Here is a 19,666-nt window from a genome sequence, read left to right as displayed (position 1 = left end):
CACGTGAGCGGGGGCGGGGGCGAGGAGAGCACCAGTTCTGTCCGGCCGGAGGGAGCCGGGCCGGCATGGCAGAGCGGAGGTTGGGGTGGGCGGCAGCAGAGCCCCCAGCCCATTCCGTCCAAGGTGAGGTTCCTGAGTAACAAAGGGTCCGGGAGGCCAGGCGGGCCTCACTGGGGGGTCCGGTTTCTTTTCTGCACTCGGAATTTGAGCTGGTGGGGCCGTCCCCGGGGGGGCTGCAGAGCTGGCCTCTTTTCTGAAACGAGAGAGAGAAGGAGAAAAGGGACCAAGGGGTGCGGGTGGAGGGCGGGGGCCAGGGAGGGAGAGCAGTGAAAACCAGGCCCGGCTCCGAGGGGGGTCCACGGGCAGCACGGGGTTGGGGGGCAGCGGGACACACATGCAGGACGGCCATGTCCGGAGCAGCCAGGCCACGGAGGGGCAGCGGGTGGGAGGAGGCACAGCGACAGGGGACAGACGGGAGGAAGCCTGCGGCAGGGAGAAGGCCTTGGGGGTGGGAATGAGGCCCGCACGCTGGGGAAGGAGACGCAGAGTCTCTAGCAGAGGGGAGCAGTCCATGGGAAGGGGGCCTCATCCAGAGCTCGGCTCTCTCCTGGTGCTGCAACTACAGTGTGTTACAGACACAGACACACACTCACGCCAACACACCCACAGACATGTTATCCCTCACCCTGTACCGTCGTCCCGACACGGCAGCACAGACACTGACCCACAGGTTGACACACACACACACACACACACACACGCACAGGATACACGTCAGCCCCTCACACACAGACACCACACTCACACATGTCAGCCATCGGCCACCTGTGTACACGTGCCAGGGATAGACGCCGCTGGCTCACTCCCTGTGCGTGAGGAAGCATGCACAGGCACACACAAGCACAGGTACAAACAGAGACACACGTGGATGCAGAGACCACGGACTCATCAGCAGGCCACTGCGGACTCAGGAGGGCTCACAGGTACAGCTGCTCCCATTCGGGTGGATCTGCACATGCGCTCTCCCATGAACACAGAAACTGACACACAGAGGGACACGTGGTCACAGGCACGGGTACATCACACACACATATTCTCCAGTCTCTCCATGGTCATTTTGGGTACTGTGTGCCTGGAACAGAGGCAGGCATTCAGGGAAGGGGAGTGGACACACAGAGTTCCAGAGATGAGCCCCGAGGTAGAAAGATGCCTGCTGACATTCACATGGCCAGGCGGAGTCTGTGACAACGGCGGCCCTGTTCCGGGTCTCCCTTGGGAGAGGGGCCCAAGGGCTGGAGCACTGGCTCCCAGATGGCCCTGCTTCTCCAATTCACTCTCACGTGAGTCAGACCCCGTGGGACCCAAACAACCCAAGGTCAAGAGGTGGAGTCCCCAAGTCCTTCCCCAGGTCTCCTCAGTTAGAGCATCGTGAGGGACCCTGACAGAGGGCCCTGTGGAAGCTGCCTTTGCACAAGCCCTGTGAGAATGTGGGGTGATGGGCACCCTACAACCCATCCTGGGGTTTCACCGAGTAACTCACTGATGACTATGCTGGGAGCTTCAGGAGTTCCAGCTCACGGAATGAGCAAAGATCGTCCTGAAATTGACCCCCATGCCTTCCTCGTATTTGCACCCCAAAAACCGAGTACAGTGCCTGGCATACTGTAGGGGTAAAAGAAATACTTGCCCAATGAGCGAGTGAGTGGGTGAGTGAGTGCTGAGTGCGGTATTGAGCGCTGTGAGCCCTGAGAAAGGGCTGCTTTAGTGCCCGGGGAGGGGCTCTGCCATGGTCGGGGGCAGCCTCTCCTGGGAGCCAGGGATGCGGGTTGCAGAAGGGGCAGGAGCAGGGAGTGGACACGGGCTGGGACAAGGAGATGGCACTCACCCTCCAGTGCCCAATGCCCCGGAAGGTGGCTGGGGTCACACTGAAGGTCTTCAGGCTCTCTCTTCTTCTTGCCTTATGGTCTCCTCGCTGGGTGTCCCAAAAGTCCAAATAGCCCCCCTCCTGGGGGGTCAGAGGCAGATGCCCTGGACCCTGAGGGCTGAACCTTGATGCCCAGCGGTGAGGGTCCTCTGCAGGTTTCTTGTGAGAAGGGGCAGTGCAAGTGTGCGTGTGCAGGTGTGTGTGTGCATGTGTGTGAGCGCGCGTCTGTGCAGAGCTGAGGGTGGGCTGAGGGTAGCAGTGTCGGGCCAGGGCAGGGCAGTAACCGTGGGTGGAGAGCCCTGGGCTCTAGGTCTGACAGATGCGGTGCTGGCCTCCCTCCGCCCCGCCCCCCTACCAAGACTGGAGCAACAGAAGGGCAGGAAGAGACAAGAGTAAGCAGGTAATGGTTTCCCCAGGGCCGAGCCCATCCCTGAGTGGATGTTACGTCCCCTCAGCCCTCTGGTGAGCACCTCACACGGGTTCCAGGTGGGCCCAGGGAAGAGAGGGAGTCGCATTGCAAGGGTCTCAGCCAGCAGTGGGGCAGGGGCTGTGAGGCACTGTAAGCAGAGCGGGGTGGCTGGCAGTACCAAGCAGGGAACCAGTGCACAGGGGCAGTGCATGGCATCCAGCGGGGCAGGTGAGGGTGCAGGGCGGCCACATAGGGGGCTTGAGGATGCAGGACCCTGGGCAAAGGAGGGGAGAAGGAAGGCAGCGTGGACCCGCTCGGAGGTTTCTGGGCTTCCTGCCGCCCACGCCTGGTCCACCAGGCGTGCTGGGGATGAGGACCCCTGGGTTGCTCCCCGACAATCTGTCTGCTCCAGCCAGCCCATGGCCTCCTGTCTGCCCGGAGATGGGGCCCTTAAAGGGACTTGACCCCTAGCCTTACATGGGGCAGCTGTCAACAGACATGTGCTGGTTGGATCTGAGTCCCCCACCGTGGGCCTCGGGGGAGTGGGAAGGCTTTGGGGTTGAGGGAAGGGAGGCTCCTTATCACTTCTGAAGGCCCCGGCATGACCCCATTTGGTGTGTGCTGGTTCTGATTAAAGAGTCAACCGCTGCCGGATAACCTGCCCCACAGTCCAATGCAAACACCCTCCTCTTCTGCAGGCGGCAGCGTCCGGCCTCACTGCACTCCCTGCTCCCAGGGCCTGACCTCTCTCGGGTCTTGGCTTGCGGCCCCTGAGGCCTGGAGCGCCCTCTCCCTTCCTTTCTGCAGGCCTATGTCCTGCCCGGCCTCAGGTCGGCTCCCATACAGCCTTGAGGGCTCAGGAATAGCGGGGTTCAGGCAGGGAGGGCTGTCCTGGTGGTGGAGGGCCAGTGGGGGGAGCAGGGGACAGACCCTGCTGCCCGGCACCAGAGGGGCTGCAGAGTACAGGGCGCAGCGGCAGGAAGAAAGGGATGCGGGGCTCGGAGCTGGGGAGTCCGGGGTTACCTGAGAAGAAGTGGGCCTTGAAGCCCTTTTTGGAGACTGTGTTGTCGGACTTGAACTCCACACGCATGTTGTTGTACTGGGAGGTGATGACCTCGGGCTTCTCGGAGCCACAGAACTTGCCGTGCAGCTTGGAGTCGGCCGTGAGTCCGCTGCGCACCTCCACGAAGTCGTACTTGCACACCTGTGGGGCAGCGCAGCTCCAGGCCCACCTCCTCCAGGAAGCCTCTCCTGACCACCTGCGCCTGAGGAGGCTCCCTGTTCCGTGGGTCCTTTCGCCTTTAGTTACCTGCTTTGCCACCCCACCCCATCAGTTCCTCTTGTGCTCCCCACACAAGCCCCCAGCCCTGCCTCTCCCCACAGGCTTCTGGACTCCACGTCCTTCATTCCCATGTGCCACGTGCTCCCTGGCCTTCAAGGCCCTCCTCCCTGAGCCTCCCCTGCTTCCTCTGAACCCACACACACACACACACACACACACTGCCTCTACATTCCTGGAGTATTTCTTTCGGAGGGTAGGAAGCAGGCACCAGGCTAAGCTCGCACGCCTCAGACCTCCCTGTGTCTCCTCAGCCCCAGGCGGGCACTTACATCATTGCCCTCGGTCTCGAAGAAGTCAAACTGCAGGGAGATGCGGTACTGGGTGGGCGCCACCAGCTGCCAGATGCAGTTTTTGTTAGGGGGGTACTCCTTGGGCCAGCCCGGGCTAGTGATGGAGCCATTGAGCTTGGTGAGGAATCCACCACAGGCAGCTGGGGGGACAAGGGAGGTGGCGTCACCCACCAGGAGTCCCGGCTCTAGAGAAGGGCATGGACACAGGCTGGGGTGCATGAAGGAGGAGGAGTGGGTTTGTGGGTTCCCCCAGCCTGGGGGGCTGGTGTGTGGTCTCTATGGGGAAGGAGGCAGGGGAGGGGGGGTGTCTTCAGAGTAGGAGGAGTTGTGTGGTCACTTCAATTTTCTCTGCGAGACAACAGGCCAGGCGTCTGCTTAGAGGTGGGGGGTGGGGTGAGGGGCTCCAGAAAGGCAGTACCAGTGGGCAGGGGGTGCTGGGAGGGAGGCAGGGAGGACCAGGGGGCAGGGACTGGGAGGCACGGAGGGAGAGGGAGCTGCTCAGAGGTGAGTGGAGAGAAGCCCGGCAGCAAGATCAGGCTGAGATGGAGACAGTTAGCCAGAGAGCGTTTCACTACCTCCTGGGAACATTTATAATGAGAGGCTGGAACTCAGTGCCTGTCTAAGAACAGTGGTTTCCAAACTGTGGATCGTGACCTTCTGCTGGGTGATGAAATCAATCAAGATCAGCATTTAAAAAGAAGAACAAGAATGAAAACCAGACCAGAGTACATCACACCTGGTCACAGTGTGTTCCGGGGGATTGAAAGAGACAATGTATTCCTTACCCATGAGTAGTGACCAAAGTGCCCGGGAATCCTCGTTTTTCTGGAAAGGGGTCTGTCCAAGGGCAGAAGAGACCCGGGCTGGAGGGTTTGGGGTGGGAGAGGGAACAGGGTCCTGGGCAGCCCGGGGGCACTTACCCTCGCAGCGGCGCTTGTCAGGGGCCAGCTCATACCCAGGGTCGCAGCTGCACTTGTAACTGCCCAGGGTGTTGAGACACCGCTGCTCACAGCCCCCGCGGTTGGGCCGAGAGCACTCGTCCACCTCTGCGGTCGTAAGGAAAGGGTGTCAGTGACTCCCAGTCCGGGGCCTGGGTCCCTCCTCCTGCCCTCTGCTTGGGAGTCAAGTCCAGGATCCCTCAGGCTGCTAGGACCACCCCCAGTCCCATTCCAGGGGGAGGAAGTCAGCTGTGACCTGCTCAGAACCCCACCCGGTCCCCAGGGGATCCTGTCTGTGACAACCCCAAAGGGACAGGCAGTTCCCTGAAGGAGGGGACAGGTGGACCCATGGAGCCTTCCTTCTGACCACACTGGCTGGGCTGGTGGCCACCACCATTCACTGGGGCCTCTCATGCGCCATCCCCGGCTGAGTACCATTCTTTCACCTCTGCTTCAATCCCTACATGAAGCCTGTGATGGAGGGGCTGTAACTGTGCCCAGATTACAGACGAGGAAATGAGGCTTGGGCAGAACACCCTCAATGCCCAGGGTCATGCCGATAAAATGTCCACGCTGCCTTGTCTCCTCCCTGAGCTCCTACGGTACTTTCTGCCTGCACATCTCACCAACATTCCTTCAGTACAAACTTTTGGCAGCTCCTGAATTGTTATGTCAATTCTCTGTCGACCACCTACCGTGTGTCAGCTACTTTTACCTACGTTTGTCATTTACTCAGTGAGGTATGTAGTTTTTCAGTGGGACCTTTTCTGCCCAGTTAGGCCATAAATTCAAGGGCAGGGCGCCAGGGTCTACGAATCCCTCACAGTGTGTTGAGTGAGTGAATGAGGAACGAATGAAGCCATGGCAGCACCATTCACAATAGCCAAGGTGTCCATCCACGGATGAGACTAAAGGAAATGTGGTTCAGGCACACAGTGGAATACTATTCAGCCCTAAAAAAGAAGGAAACTCTGCCATATGCGATAACACGGATGAACCTTCAGGACATTATTTTAAGTAAAATAAGCCAGTCCCCAAAAGTCAAATTCTGCATGATTCCACTTACATGAGGCATCTAAAATAGCCCAATTCATAAAACTGAAGAGTGGAATGATGGGTGCCCAGGGCTGGGGGAGGGGGAGGGGGGAGTTATGAGTCAGCGGGCATAAAGTTTCCGTCAAGCAAGGAGATCTGCACAGCACTGTGCCTTGGTCGGCAATACTGGTTTGTACACTTAGATGTGCTCCGAGTGTAGATCTCGTGCTAAGTGTTCTTACTTCAATCAAATAAAATTTAAAAAATAAAAAGAAGGAACAAAGGAGGTGGGTTGGCCACAGGAGTGGGCCCGGGTAGGGGAGCGGGGAAGGAGGCACCTTTGAAAAAGTTGACGGCGAAGCCAGCTTTGTTAATGGACCCATCAGAGACGAACTTGAGCCAGAGGCGGCTGGACGTGCTCTTGATGTCGTCTGGCTTCTCATAGCCGCAGTAGCGCCCGATGAGGGTGCTGCTCTCGCTGTGTCCGTCGCGCACTTCCAGATAGTCATAGGCGCAGCTGTCATGGCGCTCAATCTGGGGGTCGGGGGCTCCGTCAGCAGGAGGAGCTCTGGCGGCCCAGACCCAAGCCCCGGAAGCCCGCAGGAGGTGGGCCGTCCTGGGGGTCTCTGACCCACCTCAAAGGACTGGAAGGTGAGGCCCACATGGAAGCCCTCGGACACCTGGATCCTCCAGATGCAGACTTTGCTGGGCCGGTAGTCGTCTGGGTAATTGGGCGACTGGATGTGGCCGTTGTCCTTTTTCACATCTCCCCCACAGATGGCTTTGGGGACAGGGGACGAGTTGGGAAAAAGAGGATGTCGGTCAGAATGCTCTGCAATGTTCGAGAGCCCCTCTACCCCCTCTTCTAGCCCTGCCCACCCACATCCCCAGCTTCCCAGTGCCCCTAGCCCTGGCCAGTCCCAGTGGGATCTCTGCTTCCTCCTTCACGGGCCCTCGGCCTTGCCTCTGGGGTGCCAGGAGGGAGTGGTTCTAGGGTGCCCAGGGACCCCACCTCTGACTCCCCCGTCCCCCTGCCTCAGTACCTTCATAGACCGCAAAGAAGCCTTTCCCGACCCAGTTGCTGCTGCTGCGGAATTCAACCCAGAGGCGGCTGTCGGTGGAGACGATGGGCTCCGGGAGTTTGCCCCCGCAGAAGCGGCCTGGACAGACGGCATGGACAGGGGGCAGTGAGGCCCAAAGCAAGGCCCTCTCCCTTCCCGCACCAGGGCTGCACCTCCAGGAAGCCCTCCCCACCTCTCTGAGGGGCTCAGGGGCTCTGGCCCTGGTCTGCACTTGACACACATTCAAGTTGGCCTGCATCTGGTCCAAGGTCCACTTTGGCCTTGAAGGGCCAGAGTCCACTCTAGAAGATTTCCTGCCCTTGAGGGAAAGGATAGGAGTCTGTTTCTGGGAGGAACGGTGACTCCTCACCTTAGCCAACGGTATCTGTGTTTTATTTACTTTTTAAAAAGAGCATTACCATCACTACTTATCCTTTCTTATTTGCTCTCCATGCAAACAAGTAATAACCAAAAACGAGCAACAGTTTTCTTTTGCTCAAATGCAGGGGATGCCATGGGACCCCAAATAAATCCCAGAATCCGGGGACTGCGTGAGAAAATGTCCTCTTTGAAATAAAACCTGACAAGAATCCACATAAGCGGATGAGGCTGGCCATCTGTGGAATTCTTTGTAGTCAAGAATTGACTAGGGCTGATGTGTGTGTTCGTAATAATATGGGTGTTTCCCAACTTACAGCAATGGACAGAGGCTGCTGGCCTAGGAATGTAAGTTATGAAAAAGAAACTGCAAAAAAAAAAAAAGAAAGAAAGAAACAGCAATCTTGGAAATGCTAACACTTCTGTAGCAAGAAGTGTCGTAATGACAGCTGCTTTGGGTGACTAATAAGAAATATTCGACCATCAGAAACTGGGGGAAAAAAAGAGATGGTTAGCGAGGATTCGTCAGCCTGCTTCAGGCAGAGGTTGGGCTGTGAGACAAAGTTCTAACGCCAATGAGCGGTCCTGAGCTACTTAGGCTCACATCCAGATCGAAGAAGAATTCATGTAGCTCCTCAGGCTCTAACTCTGTGTCCATTACAGCATCTTCTGTCCTGTGGTTCTGACCCATCCATCCCCCACTTACCCACTCCCCTACCCCCGAGACAAGGCACCCTGTGCAAACAAGTTTGGGCGACCGTGCCAGGAATGTAGGTCTCTGTGGTGCACCAGGCTGCACTGTGGGCACCCTCAGGCCACATCTCGCAAGACAGAAAACAGAGCCTCTGAAATTGCCCAGGTGAGGAAGAGAGCCTGGAGCTGAGAGGACAGGCCTGTCCATCTCCCTCTGTCACCCTGTGTGATTGCCCACACCTATACACCGACAGCCACCCTCTGAGGGAGGCCTGGAAGCCCATACTGAGGACCTTGAGGTCCAGACTGGGGAAGAGACTTGCCCAAAGTCACACATTTAGTGATGAAGCTGCAGCACTGACTATACCAGGACCCCTGGTTCCCATGCTAGGGTGCTGCCCGTAGCCAAGTGCTAGTGTTGGGGGGAGGATGCACAGCATGTCATGTGAGTAGTTCTAAGAAGGACGCAGCTGTGGAGGAGGTAAGGCGGGGCTGTGCCGGTACCTCGGAGGGGCGCCTTCCTCCAGAAGCCGTCTCGGACCTCCACGTAGTCGTACCAGCACAGGCGGCTGCGGTACAGGTCCATGGACGTGAAGTTCAGGATGATCTGGGGAAATGGGGGAGGAAGAAGGTGACACCGCTGCCCACACATCGCCCGCCGGTCTCGCCCACCAGCCCCATGACCGCTGCCTGCCTCGTGAGGCTGTTTGCCATGGGTTATAAATAGTTAAGTGTTCCAGAAAGGAGCTCCTGGCACAGAAGTGTCCCTCGTCCACAGCCATCTGCCAGTTCTAGTCAGCATTCTTCCCAGATACCCCAAGCCAGGCCTCACTTAAAATGCACAGCCTCGTTGAAAGTATGTTTGAGACCTGGGGTCTCATTTTACTGATCTCCTTAGTAAGGAGCCGTTGCTTAGGGTTAAACAAACCCAGCTCTCTTCATGGTCAACTTAAATGATATAAATTACAGCATCTTTAGAGGGAAGAGGTCTCCTTGGTGAGAGGAAGGGCCCAGGGAGGCATGTGGGACTGGGGGCAGGGGGCGGTCTGAACGGGAATGAAGGGTCCAGAGAGGACGAGCAGAGGGAAGAAGGCCTGAGTTACCCATCATCGCGCATTTACTGAGTGCTGGTTCTAGGCAGGGCTCGTGCTAACCGCTGAAGGGAGTATCAGGTCTGCATGCCTCCCAAGAATGGGTTTGAGACACTCAACTATACTTCAGTTAAAAAAAAACAAAGGGCTTCCCTGGTGGCGCAGTGGTTAAGAATCTGCCTGCCCATGCAGGGGACACGGGTTCGAGCCCTCATCCGGGAAGATCCCACATGCCGCAGAGCAACTAAGCCCGTGCGCCACAACTACTCAGCCTGAGCTCTACGAGCCACAACTACTGAACCTGTGTGCCGCAACTACTGAAACCCACGCGCCTAGAGCCCGTGTTCCACAACAAGAGAAGCCACCGCAACAAGAAGCCTGCACACCTCAACAAAGAGGCGCCCCCGCTCGCCACAACTAGAGAAAGCCTGCACGCAGCAACAAAGACCTGACGCAGCCAAAAATAAATAAATAATAAAAGAAAAAGAAAAAAAAGATACGTCCCTGTCAAGGAGCTTAGGACTTAGAAGAATAAGACATATGCATGAAAAGACCACCTAGTGAAAAACTCAGATTCCAGTCATACGAGCCTGGGTTTGAATCTTGCCTCTGCATAAAATGGTGCATAAAATGAGGAAAGAGCATCTCACCCTAACACAGCAATACATAGGTACAGATACTGCCCTAAGGACCTCCTTCACATAAACTTATTTCAGCCCTTGAACTCGTCAAACGTTCACCTAATACTGGAGGAACGTTTGATACCTCGGTAAGTACCAAGTCTCCCCAGCAGGGGGGCATATGAACAGGTAGAGAAGCACCCTTACTAGGAGGGAAACTGCTTCCTTAGTAGTTTCCGGAGTGAGCCCTGAAGCCTGCTGTATGTTCAGAGTCCAACAAGCAGGGACTCCAGAGAATGGCACCCCCATCTGCGAGGAGTGTGCAGTGGGCATGAGAAGGCCCAAGGGGCCCACCTGTTAGGTGCTAGCTGGGTTCCCCGCTGGAGAAGGGGACAAGGGTGTCCATCTCCCCTGTGGCTCACTGCAGTGTTAGAGGCAGACAGAGTAGAGGCCAGAATGAAAACCACTGGTCAAGGAAGAGCTCCCGGCTCATGGTCACTTTAGCACCGACCCCGTCAGAATTCTTGGTGTTTTCTTTTTTTTTTAATTTTACTTTTTTATTTTATTTTATTTATTTATTTTTGGTTGCATTGGGTCTTTGTTGCTGCGCGCGGGCTTTCTCTAGTTGCGGCGAGCGGGGCCTACTCTTTTTTGTGGTGCTTGGGCTTCTCGTTGCGGTGGCTTCTCTTGTTGCGGAGCACGGGCTCTAGGCGTGCAGGCTTCAGTAGCTGTGGCACATGGGCTCAGTAGTTGTGGCTCGTGGGCTGTAGAGCACAGCTCAGTAGTTGTGGCACACGGGCTTAGTTGCTCTGCGGCATGTGGGATCTTCCTGGAGCAGGGCTCAAACCCATGTCCCCTGCATTGGCAGGTGGATTCTTAACCACTGCGCCACCAGGGAAGTTCCTTCTTGGTGTTTTCAATATCCACCTGCACTATCCTTGCCATTTCCTGAACTTCGCATTCCCTAACCTCCTCTCTCACCCTCTCTCTGCCCCTTCTCAGCCAGCACATCATGCCCTGGACCTTGTTATCATCCATAATGTCAAATCCAAGGACCCCACTCTACATCCATGTGCCCCAATCTTTCCTTGCTCACTCCCTCTGTACACAGAGCTCAACGATCCTTCCAGTTCACTGCAACCTTCAATCTACTGAGCCTGTTGTACTTTCACTGCCTTTCACCCCCGTGTACTTACATTTCTTCTGACCTAGCTTGGAACCCATGGTCCAATCTTTCATATTTTCTTTTGATTCACACATGAGTTTAAATATGTTTGTGTTTGGGGGAGCTTTCATTAATTTTGTTACTCTGAGATGTAATCGAGTGAGATCACGTTTTGAAAAGTGCACTACAGGGGACTTCCCTGGTGGCGCAGTGGTTAAGAATCCGCCTGCCAATGCAGGGGACACAGGTTCGATCCCTGGTCTGGGAAGATCCCACATGCTGTGGAGCAACTAAGCCCGCGTACCACAACTACTGAGCCTGAGTGCTGCAACTACTGAAGCCTGTGCGCCTAGAACCTATGCTCTGCAACAAGGGAAGCCACCGTAATGAGAAACCCGCACACCGCAAGGAAGAGTAGCCCCCGCTCGTCGCAACTAGCAAAAGCCCACGTGCAGCACCAGAGACCCAACACAGCCAAAAAATAAATAAAAATTAAAAAAACACGAAAAGTACACTATATTACTTCCTTTTTGTTTTTTGGCCACGCCGCATGGCTTACAGGATCTCAGTTCCCCAACCAGGGACTGAACCTGGGCCTCGGCACTGAAAGCCCGGAATCCTAACCACTAGGCTGCCAGGGAGCCCCCGAAAACTGCACTATATTACTCTCGATGATTAATCATCATTGGGAGTATTATTATTATTATTATAAAAATACAAGTCCTGGCATTTTGAAAAACTGAAGTTGAAAATCTGTTCTAACTCTTGCTATAGAGCCAGTGTCTTATGACCCAATATTTTACCTTTTTAGAAAAGACCACATATGACCACAGAGGAAGTTTAATTCACTATGGAATCCTCGGTGCATGGCACATAATAGTTGTTTAATAAATATTTCTTGAATAGAATTTTGCTTTTTGGAATCTATTCTAATATACTTGCCCAAGTGTATAAAGATTTAAGTTTCAAGGTATTTATTTTGGTAGTAATGAAAGCTTGGCAAAACTTAAATCGGCATCCATCAGGAGACCTGAGGGGATGATTAAATAATTAAATTAAGGGCAGTCAAGATGACGGGATGCCAAGCAACCACGAAAGTGACTGAGGTAGATCTATATGTGCTGATGTGGAACGATGACTGTGATTTATTGTTGAGTGAAAGGCAAGTTACAGAAGGCCACCCCACCCCCACACCCCCACACTAGAAGGGTCTGGAAGGGCATCCCAAGTGTTACCAATGCTTCGTTGTCTCTGTGGAGTGGGATCTGGAGGACGATCAAGGGGAGAAAATTCACTTTTTACCGTACGCATTCCTATATTGCTCAAAATGTTTACAACATGCATCTGTTATCTTTATATCTAGCAAACAACAAAAATATCTTTCGAAGAGCTGCTGGGCGGAAGAAGGAATGCAGAGGGCCGAGTGAGGGCTCCCTGACTCCTAAACTTACACCCTTAACCCCTACTCCACGTGGCCTCCTTGGGCCTGCCAATCCATTTCACTCAGCAAGCAGCCCTGAGAACGGCAGCCACTTTCCCTCCCTCCCCGGAAACAACTGTGACTCTGTCCAGGGGGGATGGATTCAGGCCTCTGAAGAAGAAACCGTGCCCAGCCGGCAGAGCCCCACGGGGCTCACCCAAGACCTGCCACAGGCAGGAGGAAGCAGAGGCCACCTCACGTGGAAGGAACAGACCTGGGCGAGCAGTCAGGGGCATCCTACAGGGAGGCGCAGCCACGGCTATACTGAGACCGGAGGTGTCTAATTAAGAGTTGTAACAACTTCTGTCGTGTGGAAACAGCTGTGCGCTGGTGGCAGGGGCACTGCCCTTTGCCAAGAAAAACTGGGCCAGCTCTGCCACTTCCTGGCTGGTGACTTTGTGCCTCGCTGTCTCTGTCCGAAAAATGGAGGTGACCATAACGACTCCGCTGGGGAGTCGGGGGTAAATGAGATACAGGTACAGAGTCCCCAGGTGCACCCTGCGTGTGGGAAGTATTCCTCATGCTTCTTGGGTGCTCTCAGGGAGGAGTTGGGAGAACACGCCAACCCTGGGGGACCTGTTGTCTGGCTTACAGTCACATCTTAGGCCTCATTTAACTCCTCTGGGCCTCTGTTTCCTTATCTGTAAGATGGTAACGGTAATAGTACCAGCCTCATAGGACTTAGGGGAATTAAATTAATACACGTAAAATTTACGACCTTGTCTGACACGGGTACCAATACATACGTGTCACACATCCATACGACAGTGTATGCCACTTGATAAACACTAATTTCACTCCTGGAGTTGAATTTGCTTAGATAGTTTGATACTGGGTTCACAGGACGGTCCGGATCAGAATGCAGGAAATAGAGGGAGGCAAATGAGGTACCCGGGGAAGTTGACCAGGGCTCACTCATTTCACAGATCAGGACCGGAGAATGATACTAGCAGCTAACATTGATTGAATTCCCGCTATGTTCCAGGCAGTGCCCTAAGCACTTAATGTACATGAACTTGCTTAATCCTCGTATCAACCCCATGAGGGAGGTACTATCACCAGGCTCATTTTACAAATGGGGAAACAAAGGCACAGAGAGGGTAAGCAACTTCCCCAAGATCATACATCCAGTAAAGAGCACAGCTGGGAGTCAAACCCAGGCACTCTGGATCTTAAACTTATACCCTTAACCTCCATTCCGTGTGGCCTCCCCAGGCCTACCGATCAATTTTGCCCAACGGCTGTGCAAAGAATGAGCATCAACTTTCCCTCCATGCTCAGAGCTCTACGCCCTTCGGTGCCTGAGAAGAGGGACTTAAGGGAGGACCCAGCCCAGGCCTTGCAGAGGAGGGATGGGAGGGGTCGTCTCTGCCCAGCTGGGGGATGGGAGGAGGCAGAATTTGGGTTGGACCTTGATGGGAATGAGGGTGGATACGGCCAAATCCAAAAGCATTTTAAGTTCTTATCTTCCTGGCTCCTCTGCAACTTTTGACTATGGTCTCCTTCTGAAACCGCTTTCCTGCTCATAAAGGAGTTCCCTTCGTTGCTTGGGAAACACTGTAAATCCCCTTCAGGGCAGTTGCTAATTACGTGCAGTGTAAAGACTTGAGGATCCTCCAAGAAGTCCTCCAAAGTGGCTCTTTCTCGTTTGACATCCCTACGACTCGCACATTGTACGAGATAAGTTTTACATATCACTTGCACGTCTGGCAATAAGCTGAGAACTGGGAGGCAAGTGAAAAACAACCTCTCAGGAGCCAAACAGATGTCAAAGTCCATCCGCTAACACACGTGGATTTATTTAAGGTTTACTGTTGAAAGAGTAGACTTTGGAGTCAGATAGTCCTAGAACTGAATGCTGGTTCCACCATCGTTACCTGAGCAAACCTGGCCAGACCTACTCCTGCACTTTAAGCCTCAATTCCCTCCACTCTCCAGTAGGGATGACAGTACCTACGTCATGAAACGGTTGTGAGGAATAATGAGATCATGCACGTAAGATGCCAATACTTTGGCACATAATTGGTAAGTGACAAAAAGTGGCCATGCCAACTTGATGGTACCATCCTCTTCTGCCTCCCCAGCCTTTAAATGTTTCTGTCCCCCAGGGTTCCATCTTTGGTTCAGTTACAACTCTACAATTTCAACCAGGACCATGGGTGGGTTTTACTTTTTGCATTTCTACAATCATGCATTGGTTAATCTGGAATTTTTATCCGTAGCCCACTTCTCTCCCTGGAGCTCCGGGCAGGTCTCTGAAAAAGGATGGGGAGTCTTGTGGGAGCTCTGAAGGGAGCAGGTCCCAGGCACAGAGAGGCGCCTAAGGCAAGGCCGTGTGCTCTCTAGAGACTAGGGCCAGCCCATGCCAGCCCGCAAAGCAAGGAAAGAAGAGGGTCCTGACCAAGTTGCCATATGCCTGCCAACTGAGCAAACCTCCTGAACGGGAAAGAGAGTGATGCTCTACCCTCCTCTGTGCTCCGTGGGGCCGCGAACTGTCTCGTGCACCTGTCCATCCCCAGGGCTGGGCCCAGCACTGGGCACCTAGTGGCCACACGAGTTGCCAAAGGGCACTTAGTTGTTGGAATGGGACAAGGCTTTGGAATTCACACGGTATTTCAATCACAGACTTTTATGCCATAATCCAGGATCTATGAGATCTTGGGCAAGTTACTTTTTCCAAGTTTGTTTTCTCATATACAAAATGAGGCTAACATTAGCACCCAGCCTATAACGTCGTGCTAAAAGACATGACACAGAGATTTAACACATGCCTGGCCAATCATATGCTCAATGATCATTAGTTGTTATTATTATTATTGTTATCTGCGGTGAGATTTCCAAAGGCTGGAAACCCTCAGCAGAGGAATGGAGGAAACCAGGGCAAGGTCACTACAAGACAGTGAAAAGGATGCAACTTTTAACTTAGATTCAGAACAAGAACAAGGAAGGGGTGGGTTCACTTTTGAGGGAAGCTGCTAGAAAGTTAACCAAGGGAGATAGGGAATTACTCAGCTCTCAATAAAAGTCTGTCGTAAGGGAGGATGATCTTCAAATTATAAAAAATAAAAGCAGCATCGTTTGGAAAGGAAACAGAAGCTCAATAATACAGAAGGAGAGTCAGTGAGCGCCTCTTTAAATTGGCTTTTGCCTCTAGACTCAAAAATGACATCAGAGGACATTCAAATAACTTGCAGATGTGAGCAGTGTCTGTAATCTTGAGAACTCAGAACAAAATCTTTCCCAGTTTTCAAAAGGGGTTTGTATGCATGTGTGCATGCACATGCGTGTGTTGGGAAGGGGGTGTAGAGTGAATTCTGGGAATTGCAAACCACTGAGTTCAGTGGTGATCCCCAACTAAACAGATGGTCTATGACCATTTAGAAAAGAAACACTTGACTACTTTTGGGTTCACTTGAAACAAGGTACATCAGACAAATCTCACTTCTTTTTTAAAAGGGGATTTACCAACTGGTGAAACAGTGGATTTGTTTTGGTAAGGCAATTCATCCATGTATTCGGCATTTATTAATCACTTCCTGTGCCAGAGACATAAAGACGACAAAGGTCTGGTCTCAGAAGCGGCTCATATGGTGGTTGGTCAATAAGGTGGTGACCGGTGGCTGGCTGGTAATGACATTTAGCATAGTCATAGCTAGTGGAACAGCTTTGCCCAAAGCCTGCAGATTACTGGGTCGATGTCAATTCAGAGGGAGAGCTTGGATCTGCTTTAATTCATGTCCTGTTCAATATTTTGATCAAAGGCCAGGTTCGGAACACGCAGAAGACATGCTTATCAAATGAGCTCATGGCAGAGTGAGGACGGCTACCTGCCGGATGGTGGAATTCTGATTCAAAATGATCTTGAGAGCTGTTGGAATGAGCAATGCAACCGGTAATAAAATCTAACCCAGCTCAAGGTTGCACTAGGACATTAAGAACCCAGTTCCAATCAAGGGAAATAAAGCCTTAAAGCTGACTCTTGGGAGCAATAAAAATATGAAGGACATGGAAGGTCCAGGGGTGGGTGAGAGGTCCAGACTCCACATGAAAAGCCTGCGAATGGATCTGAGAAGCACTTAGAAAAATGTCTGGCGCGTAGTAAATGCTATTCACAAGTTAGCATTTATATACAACTACTAGAAGCCTCTCCTCATCCTGCAGGGTGAATGAGTTTACCTTCCCCAGGTAGGTCACTCACAGCCACATGGACTAAGCTCTCCTACTCAGGGGTCCTGGCAGAGGAGAGGATGCTCAGTTACCTTCTCCCCAGGTGTGACTGAGATGCGCCATACGCAGTGCATGTGGGCGGAGTAGCCGTTGGGGTACTCGGGGGAGGAGAAGTTGCCCGTGCTATCTTGTAGGGTCTCTCCGCAAGCTGTCGAGGAAAGGAAATGACTGGGTTGCTGGCTGCAGGTGCCCAATCCCCCCCAACTTTCTGGCTTCCCTGCCCTGAGCCCTGGCATCCTTTGGGGGAGAGGAGAGAGTCTGGGATGGCCCCGTCCCCTTAAGATCCATCCCTTCTCCTTTCCGTTCTACCTAGTGCTGCAGGATGCCCTGCTGTCAAGGCAACATGGGTTCCAGAGTTAAGGTCAAGCTCCTTCGGAGGGCCTCACTCCCTCTCACTCACTGAGAATCGCTCTGCGCCCCCCATTTTCTGCTCCCACTGTCCCTCACTCTCACCCTCAGAAGATGGGTGGCTCAGCATCTCCCCACCTGATCCAAGCCCCAGTTTGGGTCTGTAACTTGAACACTCCCCCTCCCTGGGTGCCCCCTCCCCCGACGCCAGACAGCCTCAGCCTTTTCTAAGTCTCACAGCCTCAACCTTCTTGGCCCCAGGGCCTGCCCTCCACCCCACCCTGGCCTGTCCCCACCCCTGCCCCGACCTGGGCACTTGTAGAGCTTGCGGGCCTGGGCAATGTCCCCCTTGCTGAGCCGGGTCCTCTGGCCGATGGGAGGCTTCACCCCATTCACCTCGTACTTGGGAACGATGGTGTCCAGGAAGATGCCCCTGAGGAGGAGAAGACCAGCCTGGGTGAGAGTCTGACGGGAAGGAGGGTGGCTGGCATGCGTGCACCGAAGGTCACGACCCCGCAAGAGCCCAGACATTCCTCAGCAGGGTCAGGGATGGGTGGAGACATCTCACCCTGTCATTACACTGCCCTCTGACCACCAGCCACCCTGCTCCGTGGCAGCCATACCACAGGGCCTGGGGGAGCCCAGGAACACTTTGGGAGGTCGGGGACATGGACCTAGGAGGCCCTGGGGACACACCGGTGCTCCGGCTCAGTCTGGCCCAACTCCCAGCCCCGGGAGAGCTCCAGACCCCTCGTCAGTCATGTCTCAGCCCTGCCCGGCCCTGCTTCTGAGGCCCCCTGTGCTGATTCAGCCCTGACTACACCTCTCCCAGGACTACCCAGGGCCAACACTTCGTCCTGCTGGCACGGGCTACTCCTGATGGGACCTGGGACAAGGCCAAAGGGCAGGCTCCACCGTGGCCAGACCAGACCCCAGGGACAGCCCCGCTAGCTCCTGATCCATCAGTGTCCCCTGTCCCCTCAGTTCCTGCCTGCTAGGTCCTGGATGTTTCCATCTGGGAGGAGCAGAAGGAAGGGGCAGCAGGCATCCCTCCACCTCCCCAGGGCCCCTGACTCACACCCAGCTGGGTAGAACTCAGCAGGAGGCGGGGTGGGATGTGGTGGGAAATGTACAGGGGGTGGTCTGTGGGTGTGGTGGGTGGGATGACCTCACCACCCTTCCTTGGTCTCTGTTCCCTCAGGTCTGGAGGCAGGAAGAGTGGGTCTAGAAGGAGCATCTGAGGAGAGGGGGAGGGCCAGGGTCTGGGAGAGCAGAGACAGAGGATGAGGACAGAGCCAGGCAGGGAAAAGGCCAGGAGGGGGTGCGAGTTAGGGTGCTGGGGGGAGGCAGAGGAGGAGGAGGGGCTGTTTCCCACACTCTGCTAAGGAGAAGCTGGGACGGGGAGGCTGGGCCACTACCTCTGGGGGCTCTGGCTGTGATTTCTGGGAACCTAGGCCCAGGATAAAGAGTAGGTGTATACGTGCTGGTGAGCTGGGGAGCGGGGCTGGTCCAGGACAGAAGCCAGACTTTGTGCCAGTCAGCCAATTACGCAAAGGTAGACCCATCAGAGAGACACGCCCCCTTTGGCTGAGGGTTGAGGGAAAAGCTCAGCTCCTTCGGGCGGATACGGTTCCGGGGCCACAGCACACCACGCGGCTGCACGGCAGCTGGGTTTCAGCCTCCCGGGCCAGGTGTGCCCAGTACTAGGTGAAGAACCCAGGCTCTGTGAGTCCCGGCCCTGCCATGCACCCACCGTGGAAGAGGACAGCAGGGCAGGCAGCACCCACGGGTCCTCTGCTCGGGGGCCGCAGCCACCCAGAGGCCCACCCTTGTCCTCGCCAACGACCCCAGCAGGGCAGGCTAGTGCAAAGCGGGAGGCCTACGGAGGGCAGGGCTGGGCTGCCCCAGAAGAGGCTGGGCCCCATCTCTCACCTGGAGAATGTGTTCCGGGCATAGTGCATGATACTGTCAAAATCATAGGTCTCCCCCAGGGATTCCACCTCCTGGACCTCCATCTTCAGGAAGTTATACTCCTGCCCTGCGAAGACCAGGAAAAGGGTGTGGGGAGGTGGGAGCGGGCGGGTCTGTGAGGGATGCAGTGCTACCTTTTCAGGTGGGGAACCGGGTCCTCCCTGCACTTGAGAGGTGCCCCCCTACCTGAGGGTCTAGGCAGCTGCCAGGGGAAGCCTGGGGGAGGGGCGGGTCTCTAGAAGAGTCTGTCCAGCAGGGGGGTGGGGGGGCGTTGAGGACTTGCTGGAGGGAAGGCTCAAGGGAAGATGGGAAGGAGGTGCCCATTTCTAGAACCACAGGGAGATGAGAGCAGTGAAGAGTGGAGGAGGCCTGGGGAGAAAGGGAGGAAGCAGGAAGGGAGGGAAGAGAGAGCACGGTGGGGAGAAAGGAGAGAGGAAAAAACCCTTGGAGGACAGCATAGGCCAAGAGCAGGAGACTGGGTAAAAGGGAAGAGAAAGGCTGAGGCAGCATGGGAGATGGGCCGACCCCTTCCCACCTGCACCCCTAAAGGCCAGGGGGGTTCTGGCTGCTCCAGACAGCCCCTTTGTGCAGGACCTGGACCTCTCCTGGCTCCCCATCTGACAACTGATTTGCAGTCCCTGAGCTGCTACTGACCCGGAGGAGATGCTGCAGGGGAAGGGTCTGGACCCCAGGC

General features: G+C 54.7%; 1 protein-coding gene across 3 annotated transcripts in view; it reads right to left on the bottom strand.

Annotated features, from left to right (window-relative positions):
- The window catches only part of BMP1 (bone morphogenetic protein 1), a 40,172-nt gene that overhangs the window by 9,137 nt on the left and 11,369 nt on the right, over positions 1 to 19,666 (bottom strand). For 2 of the 3 annotated variants that reach the window (XM_027091949.1, XM_027091950.1), the window contains 10 exons: positions 18,934 to 19,039; positions 17,310 to 17,434; positions 16,686 to 16,801; positions 8,575 to 8,677; positions 6,982 to 7,098; positions 6,574 to 6,719; positions 6,277 to 6,472; positions 4,886 to 5,011; positions 3,945 to 4,105; positions 3,357 to 3,537 (listed from right to left, as the gene is read on the bottom strand). In XM_027091949.1, coding sequence (XP_026947750.1) covers positions 3,357 to 3,537; positions 3,945 to 4,105; positions 4,886 to 5,011; positions 6,277 to 6,472; positions 6,574 to 6,719; positions 6,982 to 7,098; positions 8,575 to 8,677; positions 16,686 to 16,801; positions 17,310 to 17,434; positions 18,934 to 19,039 — 1,377 coding nt within the window. Of the gene's footprint in view, positions 1 to 45; positions 254 to 3,356; positions 3,538 to 3,944; positions 4,106 to 4,885; positions 5,012 to 6,276; positions 6,473 to 6,573; positions 6,720 to 6,981; positions 7,099 to 8,574; positions 8,678 to 16,685; positions 16,802 to 17,309; positions 17,435 to 18,933; positions 19,040 to 19,666 lie in introns of those variants that run through there. The other variant, XM_027091951.1, reaches the window with a different exon arrangement.

Source organism: Aethalodelphis obliquidens, unplaced genomic scaffold (genome assembly GCF_003676395.1).
Source record: "Aethalodelphis obliquidens isolate GAN/ISIS:26980383/991018 unplaced genomic scaffold, ASM367639v1 scaffold74, whole genome shotgun sequence".
Classification (NCBI taxonomy): Eukaryota; Metazoa; Chordata; class Mammalia; order Artiodactyla; family Delphinidae; genus Aethalodelphis; species Aethalodelphis obliquidens.
This window is presented reverse-complemented; position numbering and strand designations above follow the sequence as displayed.